Source organism: Gymnogyps californianus, chromosome 1 (assembly GCF_018139145.2).
Source record: "Gymnogyps californianus isolate 813 chromosome 1, ASM1813914v2, whole genome shotgun sequence".
NCBI lineage: Eukaryota > Metazoa > Chordata > Aves > Accipitriformes > Cathartidae > Gymnogyps > Gymnogyps californianus.
In genome coordinates, this window is record NC_059471.1 from 66,747,128 (window position 1) to 66,764,648 (window position 17,521).

Genomic DNA, 17,521 nt, shown 5'->3' on the forward strand with positions numbered 1-17,521 from the left:
GCAGAGATGCCAAGGATAGAATGGGATGCAAAGTTAAGACCAAGGTTTTCAAATAGGTACGGTCAATCTGTGACTTACTGGAACTTTCCATTAGCATAGATACTAAGTAGCCAAATAGACTAAAAAATGCTGTGCTTCTGACTTTGGCATAGGTTGTCCTCTAGTTGACATTGCAGCCTTGTGTGATGTGCTATAAAACTTAGGAGCTGTCTTTCGTTCTTAAAAACTGTTGAGGTTGCTCTGTTCCCAAGTGGTGTACAGCATTACAGAACTGGCTGAAGGTTTAAAAAAGAGTTTGAAGAGGAAGACTGCATAAAATAGTCCTTTTTGGTCAGGCAGCTTACCTGCTTTTCTGCCTTTCATGTTAACCCTTCTGACTTTCATCCGTAACTTTCTTTAGTGTACCAGAAAAATTAATGACTAATTATTCTGTTCAAGAGAGAAGGCAAACTTCTGTCAATGATTTTTCAGATCACATAACCTGGAGGTGTGGATCTGTTTTGTGTGCTTTTTCCCTTTTTTTTTCCCCATTGTTATTTGCCAGGTTTCTCTAACTGCATCAGCTTTTTTTAGGTGTTGACTTTTTAACATTTTTTATTTTTTAGCAAAGTACTCTGCTAACTAAAGATAAACATTCCCCTTTATTGGATGCTTCTTACAGAATTGGATTTAAGTCTGCATTCTCCTTCATTGGCTTAAAAGTGTAGGGTTTTTTTTTCACTAGGGAAACTAACCTAGTCTAATCTGTTCTTTTATAATATCTGTCACTTCATTGAGATGGAGATGTGCTCAAAGTCCTGTAATTATACACCAGGATCTCTACTTCTCCCTCTTTCAACAAAAGTTAGCTTCTAGAGAAAGATTAATTAATTAAGCAAATCTTATATTTAGTTTGAAAACAATCTCCTACTCATTCCTGATTTTTAGGAAATTATGCAATTGAGGCCCAGCTGCTGAAAGTTGATTTATCCTTGCATAAATCCTGTTCTATAGCTGTTTCCTATTGTAGAGCTCTACACATTTTGTGCAGAAAATAGTTCCATATACTGTTATGTTAATGTTTTTCCAGTTAGCATGAAGGAAAGGAAGGTAAGAAATGAAACCTAGTATTTAATTCTATTGAATATGGAGCTCCATGAACACATGGAGCTCATGTAAAGAGAAGGCTGAAAGAATGAGTTGATATCTACTTGTGATGCTGAATTAGTGAACTATGATGCTCTTAATGCTTGTCAAGCCAGAGGTTTCATATTTAAGTCTGCACTGAAAAAAAAAATCAAGCTTTTAAAAGTCCTTAAGAGAAAAAAATGGTCAGAATGTAATGAGTTTTACAGCTCTGCTGTATGTTTTGGAAGAAATATTTTCTTCTATTCTTCCACCACACTGAAGAAATCTTTCCTTTTTCTTTTCACTAACTCTCCCTCTGTTTACATGTTATTCCGTAGCTACCTTCTCCAGACTTTTTAAAACTATTTTACATAGTTGTCCTTTCTAACTTATCTCCTTTCTATACTAAACTGTTAATCATTATGCAGAAATTTTTCAATGTCTGTGATTGTTTTTGGTGCCCTGTTTTACACACCTTATTCCTTCCCTGGAGAAAGAGAGTTCACCTTATTTGGTATAATTCATTTTTCCTGGGCCACTGAGATAAACCTGGCAGATCTGAAGATGCATTACTGAGCGTATTATTATTTTACTGATGGGAATTACCTGTTTTGTGCCAATGTTTCACTAGTTGGAAGTTGTTTGGGTTGTTTTTTTTTCCCCCCCCTACAGAAATATCAGTGGGAGTCTTGAGCTCAGGTGGATTGGATGTCATTACTGTGCTGTGATGTTGGGTACTGGTGTTGGGCTGTGTGCCTTAAACAAAAGCCTGTCAATTTAAACTATTTGAGTACTGATGACTGAAACACGCTATTGCTGCCCTGGGAAGTCAGCTCTGATCTCAGTCTTTCTAAAAGCAGGGGGCAAACAGAGTACTTCTGTGTTAATGTAATGTTACCCTGACACTTCTCATAACTGTGTGCGTTTTTGAGATTTTACTTGCTCTCTATGCCTGACAGCCAAAATATGCTACCCTTACTGGCAGCTTAATGTAAGTAACTAAATTAATTTCTTGAGCAGGTTTACAAGGAATCATTTGAACAGAGGTTTCTGGAAGAGACAAATTGCTTATATGCTGCAGAAGGCCAAAGATTAATGCAAGAAAGAGAGGTAGGTGCATGCTGTAGATGATTGCTTTTATGTTAGTTTTATCTGCTATGGGATTACATGACAACTTCTGGTAGTGCAGTGGTGTATTCATGTTCAGTGAAACTCACTGGTACCCAGGTACACATGTACACATTCATGTGTTTTGATGTGGACCACAGTATTGTGTCAAAGGGAAGAGCAGACTCCAGATTGCCTTGGTGCTTGAAATACATAATTAAGGGTGGAGAAACCCAGTTACATTTTGTGTAGCTAAAGTCACACTACCAGAAAGTCATTTCCACATAAAGCTTAAAGGTGTGCCTTCAATATTATTTTTGCCCAAGAACTGTAAAATATCCAGTGGCATCATTTTAGTATGTGGTTAATACCTAAGTAAACAGTTTACTTTTTTACTGTTTTGTTGTATTTATTTTGCTGTTTTGTTTCTTTTCCTTATTAGTTAAATAGACTTAAGACAGTTTTGTTTTTTGTCCTCTTGAGATAAAATTACGCTCTGCTGTGGGCAGCCTGCAAATGTGGTTATCTCTGAAAATGGATGTGTTTCTTGGTGGTCTAAAATACAGAAGACTACCTTTATTAATTCCATTTTAATACTGAATCACTACAAACATTTCGAAAAAGCCTGTTTACATTGCACTGAGGTGAATCCTTGTGTCTAATCCTGCTTCATTCACCTCATTCCCTGGCATTCCACTGGGACCTGATGTGAAATACTTCGACACAGATTTTGAGACCAAGAGTCTTACTGCTTTTATAAGCCTAGTGGAAAGCTGCAGAAAAACACAAAAGGAGTAAGGCCCTAACTTATACACTATATACATGTACATACTTATGCATATGCACATAATGCATACACATATATGCATCTACATGCATATACATGCATATGTAAATGCATGTGTGTGCATACATGTACATATATGCACGTATGCATAACTGTTTTGATCATTTGAGGCCTGAGTTTCATACTTGTGTCATAATATGCGCTAAATGTTTTAACTCTCCATAGGGACAGATACTCCACTGGAGAAACTGCCATTGAAATAATAGAACTATATGGTTCACACCAACTGAAAATTTGCTCCATGATACTTTAAGGGCTAGCTTAGCTCAGAAGGGTTTTGAGAAAAAATTAACTTCCCCTGAAAAATTCTCAGATTTCTGTTTTTCTCTTCCTTTCTGTCAGGTGTGGTTATAATACTTTCAATACAAAGTAACATTGATTAATAAAAATATAGATTATGTAGTATGTAACAGCATTCTGATGGTATAGTCCTTTCCGATTCATATTCTCTTTATATTTGTAGTTTAAAATAATTGTCATGGAACACGATTATCTGCCTTTCATACCTTTGTAGTTGAACTTGACATTCTCTTCTCTCCTAGGTCCCAGAATATCTTCACCATGTTAATAAACGTTTGGAAGAAGAAGGAGACAGAGTAATAACATATTTAGACCACAGCACACAGTGAGTACAAATTTTGTCATTCTTAGCACAAGTCAAGCATCCTTCATAAAACAGTGTGATTATCTGTGGTTGTAGAGACACAGAGATTATTTCTATCTTATCTTACAGACAGTATCTTGTTGACAGCGCTTATGATACAGCTTGGTTTTCTTAAGACTTTATCAAAATTGATTTCTTTAAAATCAAAATATACTTTGAGTAAGAGGGGAGAAATTTGTCCAGAAAGATTTATCGGTGTATACTGAAGTTAGCAAAACATCATATAAGAACCCAAATTTGCATTATCAAAGTAGCAGCTGATTTTAGCCATTCATGTACTGATAACAACATTAACCACAAATCCCTTGAGCGAGAGAAAGACTCATTAGGCAAAAAGAGAAAAGAAAAGGTTAAATTATGGCATAGGATAGAGGACATGAACATCACTCATGAGCAGTCCAGGATGTGAACTTAACAGTAGATCAGCTTTGGTGCAGCTGCTGCCAATGTATTGTGCAAGGTAGCTTGTCCTTTTTTCACTTGGGTGTTGAGTAGTAGTATGTGTTTTGCTGGGGTAAAAATGTGTGTTCAGGAAGTACTGCAGAGTCACTGACACACTACAAATCCATATGTAATTTGTCCTGCAGTAAGCTGTTGCACTTTTTTTTTTTAATAAAGAACATAACAGTTAATAAAGAACATTTTATTTTATTTTATCGTATTTTTTAGTTTTCTGGATGACGTATTGGCATTTCATTGAGTGTTAAAAGGATAACTGAATAAAAATTATCTTTTTAACTTACTATTTTCTTCAGACATTTTATATGTATACTCACACACACGTGTTGCGTGTCGTGGTACATATTTGAACTTGAATCTTCTTGTAAATGCTGATTGCAGGGTGACGAGCTTTTTCTGGCAAAATCACATTAAAATATATGGAACTATTTCTGTGTATAAACTTTAAAGCATATATATATATGTATTTACTGTCTAAGTTAAAAAATAGGTTGATATCATTATATTTTCAGTCTGGATATACATCAAGTCTTTGCTTTGAATCTCGTCCTTAATTAAAGGCTTAGAAACCTACTTTTAGAAGGCTTTGCACTAATTTCCTTTCTTTGCATTAAGAAACAGCAGTTCTTAAAATCAGTGCCCTTGAGTTGTCCTCAGGTCATACTGTCTCTCCAAGTGTGCATGAGAAGAGCAGAAAGGATGTTAAATTTAGTTACTGGGTTTGATCTTGAGATGGAAATGATACTTCCAGGACAAAACCGTCATGGGAAACACCATTCAAAATACTTCAAACCAGATTTGTGCAACACATGGAGAATGTGGTGTTGCAGCCCATAGAGGGATTTATTCAGCCCATCAGTACATAACCTTTCTGGACAGCTGACCAGAATAAGCATGTCTCCTGGTCGGTCAATAGACGACCGAGGTAGATGACTTTGAGGCCGTACAGAAAGTACCTTCAGGCTCATTCATTAGCTAGCGGTCAAGATAAATACTCGTTCTGTCTGCTTGTTAGGAAATAGTGCTCTGCCTCTCAGTCTCAAGCAGACAAATTATCCTTACTTCCCCTGTAGGCAGAATAGGTCTTCCGAGGCAAAGGGTGGTATTTGACAACCTTGACTCCGTCTACTGTTGGAGACAGCAGCTGTAGACAGCAGTAGTTGGAAATTTCAGGGGATATGGAAGTGACCATAAAAATGGCCCTATGTCTTAAGAACAAGAGTCTGTCTAACTGGTATTTCATGTTTGCTTACGACCACTGAAGGGAAAGAATAGAGTAAGTGTATGTGATGCCCTGATACTCTCCTAGTATCTTGCCTGTTTTCAGCTCAGCGTATTTTCTGAACCTGATGTGGCTTGTCTGTTTGGATCTCTTTCAAATACTTGCACTGTCTCACTGGGATTCACATAAGCTTTTCCATCTGTGCCCGCCTTTGGCAAAGTGTTCCACCGGTGCACTAGCCACCACATGATAAATTGCCTCCTTTTGTTTACGTCCGGCTCTCAGTACCATCACTGATGACCCCAGTTCTTGCTTTGGAAGGGAAAGTGATCAGTCAGTTCCCTTCCGCCTTTCCCCTGCCTGTCAATGCACTGTATCCCTGCTAAGCCATCTCTTTCCCAGAAAGAAGAGTCCTGAAACGTGCAGTTCTTTCTCTTGTAGCTGCTGCTGCATGCTTCGATCATCCCTCTTCCCTTCTCTGAACCTTTCCAAATTCTAATTTAATCTTTTTGAGATGAAGGGACTAAAACTATGTATTGTATGGAAGGTCAGGCAAGTCATTGATGGGCTGTTTCAGGAAACGTGGTGTTTTAGCAAAGGTAGGGACATAAAGTCGATGCTGCTACGTAAAAGGCTTCCATCGATCCGAGTCCAGTACCGCTCTTCTAGAAAATCTAAATTAAGGGTCTGAGAACCAGTTTTATAAAACTTAATTCAGAAAGAAATGGTTGGTCTTTTGTTGTCATATTGTAAGCAGCAGTAGAAGTTCAAACATTGAAATTAATTATCCCTTTGCACTTCAGGCATTTCTTTCTTCCTTTAGGCTATAAAAGATGTAAAGGAAAACTTGCCATTATTTTTCAGTCCTGTCTAAAGTGAATGTGTCAAACAAATATTAATAGTAAAAAGTAGGGAAAATTCAAGGACAAATTTAAAATGTTTTGCAAATTTGAGTCTCGTGGTTCTAGCTCAATTTATGCTTATGTAGGTGCATAACACAATTAGATGAAAAGTTTGAGTTTTGAACATCACCAGCATATATTGTGTTGTTCTGGAGTTCAAACCCTTGGAGGTTTTTGTTTTGTTTTGTTGTTTTGTTTGTTTGCTTGTTTGTTTCCAAGAAAACATCAGTTTGATTTTTTTTCCAGAAACGTTTTTGTATTGATTTTTGGTATCTAAGCTTCTCTATTCTACTGTGTAGGAACGTGCTTTTTAGTATTCAAACCTGAACTTCTTTTTTAATTACATAGACGGTTTACTGTTTTCTTTCTTGACTTATATCACATGTGACATTTTTGTCTTAATTTGTAGCCTCTGTTTTAAGTAGAAAATTGTTGGGTTTTTTTCTATTATAATATAAGTTATTCAGAAATACACTGTGACAGGAGGCAATTCCCTTATACTCTAATACTTCTAATATACTTTTCTTGCCTTATTTAGGAAACCACTGATTGCTTGTGTGGAGAAACAGCTACTAGGAGAACACTTATCAGCTATTTTGCAAAAAGGTATTTTTTTTAAATTAATGTAATCTCCAATAAGCAACAGATTCTCGTACTCTGTGATAACTATGAACTCCACAGCTTTTATTTAAGGAGGTATATTAGCCATGGGAAGAACTTCCACAGATACAGAAAGCCAACCCTATGACTGTTATACCCACTGTAACAAGTAAATTGTATATGTGGAAACAAATATCTAAAATATAATTCCATATTTGTAAAGGTTGCTAAACCCCCTAAATCTCCTTTGACTTGCAGCAGTGGGCTTAGGAGTTAAACCTTTGGAACTGCTTATTTCCTAGAACTCTATGAGCTTTAAATGAGAGCTGCAGTTACTGTCGTAGCTGCTTTTATGTGATAATCACACAGCTCAAGTGCAATAGCTTCACATATTCTTGTGACTGTATAGTTCAAGAATCATGAGTTATTGGAACTGACAACATTCCAAGGCAATGAACTTTCATATGCTTTTGTCTGTATTTTACCTCTTGTCTGGCAATTTCAGATAAGAGCTGCAGTCTTCTTAGGAAGTCCTTATTCAGACATTAGTGTCTTCAAATCACCATTTCTTTGTTCCTCTTAACTTTTAATCTCTCCTGTTTCACTGAATTTCTGGGTTTGGTCAGTATTCCCTGATTTTTTTAATACTTTAAATGATCTTTCTTTTTCTTGCAGTAGCCATATTTTAGGTTTTAGATCTTCTAGCAAATTGTCCTTACATCTTTGTTTCCTTTACTGCTGCAAAACAGATGTCCCTAGTAGTCTGGTATCTTTGAGCTCCATCGCATCCGTGTTTGTTAATACTTTCAGGTTGTTCTACATACCCCTTTCATGTCTTTCTTTGTCCCCTTTAAAGATAGACATATGCTCACGGTTTTCTCTGAACTACTCTGGGAATAGGTTATTTCACTGTTTTCAATACATTTATAAAAATAAGCATGGTCACTCCATCTTAGCTATTCTTAAGCTTATCATAAACAGAAGGTAAGAATAATTAATTTTTTGTTGATATATGTCAGTTTTGCTTGCTCTTTAATTCAAGTATTCTTAAGTAACTTTTCCAGTGACACATTTGTTTATCAGTTGGCTTAACCATAAAGTATGTGGTCTTGCTTTAAACTAAACTTTTTCTTGGTTTATAATGTATATGTACCATCCATGTAAATATGGAGAGATTTGTACATTTTTCTAGTTACTACGTTTTAGGACTGTAGTATTGTTGGATCAGCTTTTGCATTCTATGTCTGCATTTAAAAAAAAAAAAAAAGAAGAAGAAAAAAGTAAGTCTAACATCACTTGACTTGCATAACTTTCTGCATTCATTTGATTATACTTGCTTATAACATCCTAGTATTCCATGCAAGTAGAAGAAGATGCTGCCTTTTGTAGGTTTTGTTCCTCAGGAGAAGGCATGTGATGTAGTCAGTTTGATACAGGGGGAAAGAAAGCTTACAAATGCAGGATATGTATAAGAAACTTTTTTTCTTGTATTACTACAACTGCCATTGACTAGATGTTGGTGGTTTTTTTAATTGTGAGTATAATGAATTTTTCCAAGGCTGTGGCAGGGCTTTCTGGAAGTTGTGTGAAGCCTTGCATGAGAGGACACTCCTGTATGTCTTTTTCATTTGTCAAATATGCAACAAAATGTTTTTTTCAGTCACACAGCTCATATGCCGGGGGAAGAAGGAAGGTTAAACTTTATCATCTAGGTTATAATAAAGCAGTTAGTGTATTGGTGTCTTTAAATGAATAAAAGGTGGTGCTTGGATATGATGGCATGGGCATTTTTTAATTCCCTGTTCAATGCCAAAAGGACACCAATTGCATGTATTCAAGACTCTGTAATCTGTTGTCTTACATTTAAAGTATGTCCATTCTTCTGATATCTCAGAAGTTTAGGAAGTCTCAAAATACCAGGCAAAAGTTTACCTGACATCATTCTTGAACATGTAAGTTATAATACACAGTGAAAGTATTTTTAAGATGAAGAATATAGTAGAAAATGGGATAATTCAGTAGTGATTGAAAATCCCTTGTAATCTAATACCAGTTAAAAATTGGAATTAATGACGTGTATTTTGTGAAGTAGGACAGTTGTACAGTGTCAGCTACACTGATGATGTGAGTTGTCAACTTGTGTAAAATCAAACTTTCTGGATTTAAAAAAGTGCCGTAAATCTTTGATGTTACCCTCCCGTATTAATAAAGCCTCTGTCACCAACACAGACAATGTATCTCTGATTACGTTGGAACTACATTCGTCATATTCTCAAATGTAAAAATGTTTATGTAGGTGTTATATGCTTCACATTTTGCCTTGAGCTTCACTTCTCCATTTGTTAGTCCAAAGCTTAGTCTAATGTAGGGTGAATCAATAAAGGCAAGAGTTGCTTGGAAGGAATTTGTAGTCTTGTGTTATTCCATCAGTACGAGCGTGGACAATTCATAGCACGTTCTTAATCTAAAAACAAGGTTCACCACGCTCCACAGAAAAAATCTTGCAAAGTACTTTACTTTAAATTTGGGGCAGTTTACTTAGCTTACTGTTTTCTGACATTCTTTAGAGATTCTTGATAAAACTGTACCCTTCAAATCAAGCACTGTTCATAAACGTTCTGCAAAAGGCTTACAGTCGACGCCTTATTGGGAAAGTACTTCAGTTGAAATAGTTTTAAAATATTATACCATAAATCATTTCAGCCAGTTTAAACAAGGGGACGTGTTAACCCTGAACATATCACTTGCTTTTAGAAATTTACTCTTAAAAAGTTCATACTTTTTAAGCACGCTGGAGGGTCTTGTCTTTTGATGTGTTTCTTAGAGATGTTTCTAATATATTTCTAGCTGTATTTATGCAACTGTATTCAAATTTGCTCTTTCTTCCGATTTAACTTTTTTAGGACTTGATAACCTGCTTGATGAAAATAGAATATCAGATTTGACCCAGACATACCAGCTGTTCAGCCGGGTAAAAGGTGGGCAGCAGATCCTTTTGCAACATTGGAGTGAATACATCAAGGTATTTTGAAGATCTCTTACTACTGTCAAAATTTATGCTGTTACATATTTCTTTTATCAAAACCAAGGATAATATGTAGGTGTATGCGTCAAAATTCTGTTTTAAGCAAATATGGGGAGGGATGTTAATGCTTCCCCATCAGTAACAGTCACATGATGAGAAACAGCAACACCTAAGTTTTGGTTTTAAATTTCTACTTGGAAATTGCTTTCCTTATAGGTTTGAACATTATACAAGAAGTTATTTTGGTTTGCTTTGCTTTTAAATAGAGCCACATGCACATGTGTTTAGAGTATGCTGGACTGTACTGTGTGTTGTGTTTTGGTACAAATACACTCAACTGTTTACATATCTGCAAAATCAGTGAAACATCAGAATGTAGCTATTCTACTGCAGGTTAGCAGTGCTACATGTAACCAACCTACAGCAATGCTGATGAATGTTTAAGCTATTTGGAACAGAATACTCCTGTGAAAATAATCCATCATCAAAGTTGTATTTACATGCTTCAGGTTTGTTTTGCTAGGCATAATATGCATATAGTGAGAGCTTGCACTGTAGTGCTCTTGCAAGATGAAAGCAGGAAAGCTTCACAGAAGATATTTCTCTCTGGAGTTGATAATTCCTGATGTGGTGGTTCTCCCCTGAATCGCCCATGTGTTCATCAGCCTTCAGGACTAAGTGCACAACATCAGTTCATTTCAGAGGTGCCTTTCCTGCACACCCATGTCTGGAGTTCAGCATGGTCCACCAGTGTGCAGCCCGTGGGAGTGGGACATAGTCACCCCTCTGCCCCCCTAGAACCAAGGTGGAGTTTTCTCCGCAGGGTGTTGTCCCGCGTCCCCATATGCAGCCCGTGGATCCACAGGCAGCTGGGCCAGTTGAACAGCTTGCTGTGGCTGAGAAGGAACATCTTTCTTCTTCCTTGCTCCCAGATCATGCTCCTGACTTAACCCTTGTGCTGCCTGCCACTCCATGGACTCTTTTGTGATCTGTTTTAACACAGTACCTGGGCAAGGTCAGTTTTATGCCAGGTTTAGTGAGCTAAAGAGGCTCACAGAAAAGTCCATGTGCTGGCCCAAGGAAAGAAGCAGGAGATTGGGACAGGTAGGAAAATAAGGGAAGGAGGACAGGAACCTCTCCTTTCACAGCAGCAAGTTGTTAAGTTGGCTTATCTTACCTTATGTCTCACAGAATCAGACCTTTTATGGCTTTATTTTTAAGAAATTTTTTTACAGACTCAAAAAGCTGGAAACCATTTTATATAGTGTCAGTAAATCTCCTCCTTTCAAACATTCTGTATGACAGAATGCGTTAAAGTGAGGCTTCAGGAACTTTAATCTTGTGAGCCAGTGTAAGAAAAAGCACAGAGGGCATGCCAAGTTACTAGGGTGAAGGTCTGTGCTCTACTTTAGTCCCCTTTTTATGATTTCGGAGGTGCCACTTAGCTTTCTGTATCTCAGTTTGCCATTTGCAGAATGGGGGGAATGCCCTGCAATTTATGAACGTAACTGACAGAGACTGTGAGATGTCCAAATGCTGTGTTAATGAAGGGGAAATTGTGCTAAGATACTAAGGACTAGATGATCTTCAGAGGTCCCTTCAAACTCAAACCATTCTGTGATTCTGTGATAAACATATTGAATCTAAGGACCTTGGGCGGCCTTGTGTTTGGCTTCACTCTAAAATGTTACTTGAGAAAGATCTCAATGAAAGATAGTAGTGGATAATTAGATATTGAAGTGGAAATTTTGAGGTTTGGGAGGGATTTCCCCATCTCTCTTTGACTGTCGTTGCGGCTAACATACTTCAGTTGATGAAAATATACCGATTGAATACTGTTTTGCTGTTACTGTGCAGATGTTCCTCTTTCTCACCTTGGAAAACTGATCATTCTGTCTAGGGCGCTGTTCAGTGTTACTAAGCAATTGTAAATTGTCCAATAGGTTAAAATCCTCCCTTACAGGATATTTTGGTTCACTAGACAAATGATATTGTATCTCTAGCTTTAAGATAATAAATGTAGGAACAAGAAAAGAAAGTCAGGTCTGTGGCTGCTTCTTGCGAATGGGAGAGTTTTGTTTTATTGCAAGTCAGCTAGATTTTTTTGCTTTTAAGCCCTTGCTGAAAGAGAAATCTTGGAGTGATGAGCAGCAGTTGAGTTTTTGCCAGCTGTTCCCTCAATAGAGCTCTCTAGTGGATTTAAGAAAAACAGTGCAAAGTTTTCCATTACACTTAACATTTCTGATGCACTTTCCATATAATTTCTTTTACATGAATCATGTAGTTCTGTATCTAACTGTAAGCTTGTACATCATAGTCATGTCTACTATGTATTTTTTTTTTAAGCTTTTGTCTTAAATGTATATAATCTTTAAATCAAACACTAATATTTGAAATCCATTAATGTGTGTCTGGGTTTTTATTTTAAATTTCAATGCATCTCACTTTTTTAAAACTTGAAGTCACATAAGTAGCTCTGTAAAAAAAATTATTCTTTCTAATGATAGATTTTATAAGGGTAAATGTGTCTGTTGGGGGAGATAGGTAGCACTCTAAAGTATTTTATTATCAAAAGTGTTTGTTTTACAGAACTTTGGGACAACAATAGTGGTTAATCCTGAAAAAGACAAGGATATGGTGCAAGAGCTACTAGATTTTAAGGATAAAGTGGACCATATCATAGAAGTGTGCTTTCAGAAAAATGAAAAATTTATAAACTTGATGAAGGAGTCCTTTGAAACATTTATCAACAAGAGACCAAATAAGCCTGCAGAATTGATAGGTACACAAATATTTTTCTGTAAAATATTTCAGAAGTCTGTAGAAAGCATGATAAGATAATGCTGCTAAGTGTGCTAGTGCAATAGTGATACAGTACGCATTCTGCTTTAGGAGACTCGTTTTTGGGATACGAGGCGAAAGTTAACCTGGGGACGTTGCGGGTTTGAAAAGCTTGGGTGTGCTGTTAGGTGTGTGTGCAGCGTCCTGACGGAGCATGCCAACTTCTGCTGTCCCTGCGCTCTGCTTCTTGCACGGTGCCTGGTGCTAACAGCTGCTCAGAGAGCGTAATGCTGATGCTACGAGTGGAGTAAATGGTTAGGGGGAAGAGTAGCTGTGGTAAAAAAAAGGGAACTGTTTTTAATTGTGGTAGTAAAGGAGTTCTTTGGATGTTACGGATCTCTTGGAAAGGGCTAAGTACAGCCCATCTATCTGCCTTGAAGGCTGAAGTTGGGAGAACAATTTTAAAGCCTTCAGATACAAGGAGTTTTAATAGAGAAAAAAATTTTATTACCTTGAAGGGGGAACTAGTGCTCATTAAGGGGAAAAATAATAAAAACATCTTAAAAATACTATTATTGCGTTTATCCCTGATCTGGCAAAAGCTGTTCTGACTGTTTTGCCTGCAGCAAAACTGGAGCTGTAGCATTTTACGCCAGGAAAGGATCCCGCTCCTTGGTGGTTTGTTTTTCCTCTGTACGTTCTTTTGCCTTTATTCAGCTTATTTTGCGGCTTCCTTCTGAAACCAGCTTTATGTAGGACAAATTGCACAACCTAGTGATACAGGTTAAAGCCATGATGCGGGCTGCTGTCATTTGTGGATTGTGGTGTTTCAGCTCCTGCAAAGGTTTCCTTCTTACGCAGAAGGTTGTATAAGGATACTAATGTGGCTTAATAAATACTTAGCTAAACTCATGGCTTAACCTTATTTCTGGCATTCTGAAGCTACTAACTTGAAAGCATTGCTTCTGTTTAAATTTTGATATGCTCCTACCAAGGAGCATGAGGGACATGGTGAAGGTCTACAAAAATATAGTCCTCTTTGTGTTGTTTGTTTCTGTTTCTCATAAAATACATTCATATGCATTGTACACTTCCAAAACATTGTCTTTCAACAAGTAATGTGCTTGCTATGACTATAACACAAAATGTGGGAATTTCTAATGCGTTAATTTTAATTATTATACTGTATTCATTATTTTTCTTGGACAGTTCCTTTTTGTGATATTTTTCCATTATGGCAGTAGTACAGTAGGGCTCTATCATTCCACTGAACGTAGGGATGGGAAAGGGGAAAACAGAAAATTTAACACATCCTATATTTTAACATATAGTAATATTTAACATATAGTAATATTTCAAGTGGGAGACGCTTAAGTTGGTTATTTTAATTTTTTTTTTTTAAACTGTTAAACTGTTTTATTTATTTGTAGCAAAATATGTGGATTCCAAGTTAAGAGCTGGTAATAAAGAAGCAACAGATGAAGAGCTGGAAAGAATCCTTGACAAAATCATGATCATATTTAGATTCATTCATGGTAAGAAATAGCGGTTCATCGTTGATGCAATTAAAACTGTTTTCCTTGCTACTAGTAGAACTGCATTCCTCTGAATGTAAGAGATCTTTTTTAGCATGAGTTTCTGCTCGACTTGATCTTAAATTCAGGTTGCCTTATATCTGAAGGAGCACAATAAATAAAACAGGGAGGACAAACTTGTTCTATGGAGATTGGCAAGTTACAGACCTTTTACAGTCTGTGAGTGGAGACCTAAGAGTTAGAGCTGTTGGTGGAAGTTTTTTCACATAAATTAACCATACCTGTAACCACAACCTCTCCTCTAATGACAGAGAACAGAAAGGTTAGTACAGATTTTCTTCCCTGCCCACCTCAGTATGTCGTAGGTGCAAAGTACATGAAAACTCAGCAACTAATAACTTGTCTTTTCTCATCATAGCTGAGAATAAACACAGAGGAGGGCTCAGAATGATGGGAGAAAATGTTATTGCTGTGTTTTACTGCCTTTGAAATGCATTTCCCTTACGTATGTCCCTAGCTGAGCAAAACCCTTGAATGTGTTAGGAGGATTTTTTTTTTTTTGCTAGGTTGGATGTCGGGGAAAAAAAATGTGATTGAGTCCAGTAGAGATGCATGGTCAATGTTTTGAGGGAAATGGGACATGTATCCTGGGCTGGGGTGGAATAAGCAGGAGCTGCCCAATTCTGTATTAGTTTGTTCTGAGATCTGTGGGATTCTTTCCTCATAAAATCCAAAACAAGTACAATATAATGGGAAAGCAGACAAGAAATCAGACGTAAAGTAATATCATTTGCATCATGATTTTTGTCAAATGCAAAGGGTATTGGATGGAGATGGTGAATGAAAACAGTATCACTGGCAATTGTCAGCCTAAGAGTTTAATTTCTGTTAATCTGAAACTTTGACCAACTCTTAATATTTTTTTGTAGTACTGAGCTAAAAGTGCAAATTTATTTTGAGCTATCTAGTGCATAAGAGTCCTTTTAAGAGCAGATGATAATTAGTAGTTAGCTTCTGGGCATTGGACTTTTTGATAGTATCCTGATGCTGCTTCATGAAACAGCACTTCACCAGAGGGCAGGATGGAGAAGGAAGAAGAGTATCAGAGGAATCACTACATTGGAAGGTGTTTGGAAGGAATTAGGAGGGGCTACTGTAGGCAATGCAAATAATGCCTTGAGTTATACTGAATTTCTTCCTCTTCAAAGTGAAACAACTTGCTCATATCTTTGCACTATCAATAGAAAAGATTTGCGGAAGCTCTGGTTTAAGGTGTGAAAGTTTGTGGGTGTCTGTATGACTTCTTTATTTCAAAAGGCTATTGACAAACCAAATGAGAAGACTTCTGTCAATTTTTCTTCACCTTAGGCTTTTAAAGGATATTTATTTAATACATAGGAACCTTTTTTCTTTTTGTTTTTTTAATTTTAATAAATCAGACCACTGGAGGGAGAATGTTCTTCTGGACCCCAGAATAATTTCATGTGATTTGCAGCTGATCCAATGGGAAATAACAAGGCAGCCCATGTTCCTGGGGAAAAAAAAAAAAGAAAGAAAGAAGTAAAAATTTTGCAAAATATGTTAAGAAAATAATTTAAAAAAAGAACAAGTTGTCTACATGTTTTTCTTCACTGTTGCATAGTGAATATTGTTTTGCTGATCAACATGTCATGAGAAAGGCTTGTGTCACAAACCTGAAGTGCAATGATGCAAATAGAATGTATGATTTCAGTTGTATTTTATTTTTGTTTCAATTTCCATACAGGTAAAGATGTGTTTGAGGCGTTTTACAAGAAAGACTTGGCCAAAAGACTGCTGGTTGGAAAAAGTGCATCAGTAGATGCTGAGAAGTCCATGTTGTCAAAGCTTAAACATGGTAGGCGTCTTCAGATGTGTTAAATTTTTATTACTTTTTGGCATGTAAATTGGAATCCTTATTTTGTCATATCTTAAGAATTGACAAGCCAGATTTTAAGTAATAGCTGAGCATATCACATCTTTCATTGTGCTCAGCGAGAACTATGGAGCTGACCTCTTACATATGTGACTGGTTCATTTAATGTACCTACAGAGGAGCAAAATCCTTAAAACATGTGCCTGTTTGTGGGTCCTCTGTAACCTGGCAAATCTGGCTCAGCTGTCTGAGGTTAAACTTTTATTGCTTGCTCTGTGCTTCTTTGTAATTGTGGGATATTTGCTTTAATTCGTGTGACAGAATGTGGCGCGGCTTTTACCAGCAAACTGGAGGGCATGTTCAAGGACATGGAACTGTCAAAAGATGTCATGGTTCAGTTTAAGCAGGTACATTTAGCTTCTGTTTGTGTACTAAATTTTCAGTAGTGATGGGGAAGCACTTAATGGTGTTATACCTTGGATTAAGCTAAAATTAAACAAAACAGCTTTTGAGCAGGTCCTGGTCATAGTAACAGAGTCTACTTATAGTTCTGTTTATGGAACAGAATTTATTTATTGTATATCTATTCAGAGATAATCTTATTTTACAGTTTATTTTGATTCCTTTTTAAGTAAATTACAGTCTAAATACCACATAGTAATTTAGTTGTCTGACATCCTTTAAAGTCCATACCCCTTCATTCTGTGAACTGTTGCTGCTCTGATGAATTCTTTGCGAATGACCCACACCAGAGAAACTCCCTGAAGGTTGCTAAGTGCACAGAAGCCATGTATGTCTCAGCCCCAAAGCTTCTAACCTGCTGGTGACTGAGGGAATGCTTGGAGGAAATACTGTATATGCTCACCCTGTTGTTGCACTTCTCCCTGGGTACCTGTTTTGGGGCCTTACTGAAGTCAGATATCTACCCCAGTATCCTGTCCCAGGACACCTGAACCTGTAATAAAATACTGTAGTGACATTTCTGTCCCAGACTTTGCAGCCTGGCTTGACTGATGCTATGCTCAAATTATATGAAAATGTTTTGTCTAACAGATGTGGAAGTCCCAGGCGATCCTTTTGATCTTACAGTTCTTGCCCTGGCTTCTGATCAAAAGCTTTTCTTTTGCTTTATTTGCATGTGATTGAAGTTCCTTTGACCTTAATACCCTGTAAAGACAGTGGTCTAGGATACTTCAAGGCATGTTGTTCTTTTCTTTTTACTTCCAACCACTTGCTGTGTTTTGAAATTGGGGAGGGGGGCATTAAATAGTCATTCAAAATCCTGGTAGAGCATGTCTAATGAAGGATGTGGCCTGTAGAAATTTTTCATTGTTATACTAATGTTAAATTTCTAATTTAAGTATAGATATTTTCTAAT

At 36.9% G+C, this 17,521-nt stretch overlaps 1 protein-coding gene across 4 annotated transcripts in view; it reads left to right on the forward strand.

Annotated features, from left to right (window-relative positions):
* Positions 1-17,521, forward strand: part of CUL4A (cullin 4A) — a 45,432-nt gene that overhangs the window by 11,893 nt on the left and 16,018 nt on the right. For 3 of the 4 annotated variants that reach the window (XR_007768214.1, XM_050915348.1, XM_050915350.1), the window contains 8 exons: positions 2,128-2,217; positions 3,604-3,686; positions 6,847-6,914; positions 9,812-9,930; positions 12,523-12,715; positions 14,145-14,249; positions 16,015-16,125; positions 16,465-16,550. Coding sequence is in view for 3 of the 4 variants with exons in the window: in XM_050915348.1 (XP_050771305.1) it covers positions 2,128-2,217; positions 3,604-3,686; positions 6,847-6,914; positions 9,812-9,930; positions 12,523-12,715; positions 14,145-14,249; positions 16,015-16,125; positions 16,465-16,550 (855 nt within the window). In the remaining variant the exon portion in view is untranslated. Of the gene's footprint in view, positions 1-2,127; positions 2,218-3,603; positions 3,687-6,846; positions 6,915-9,811; positions 9,931-12,522; positions 12,716-14,144; positions 14,250-16,014; positions 16,126-16,464; positions 16,566-17,521 lie in introns of all 4 variants that reach the window. The other variant, XM_050915349.1, reaches the window with a different exon arrangement.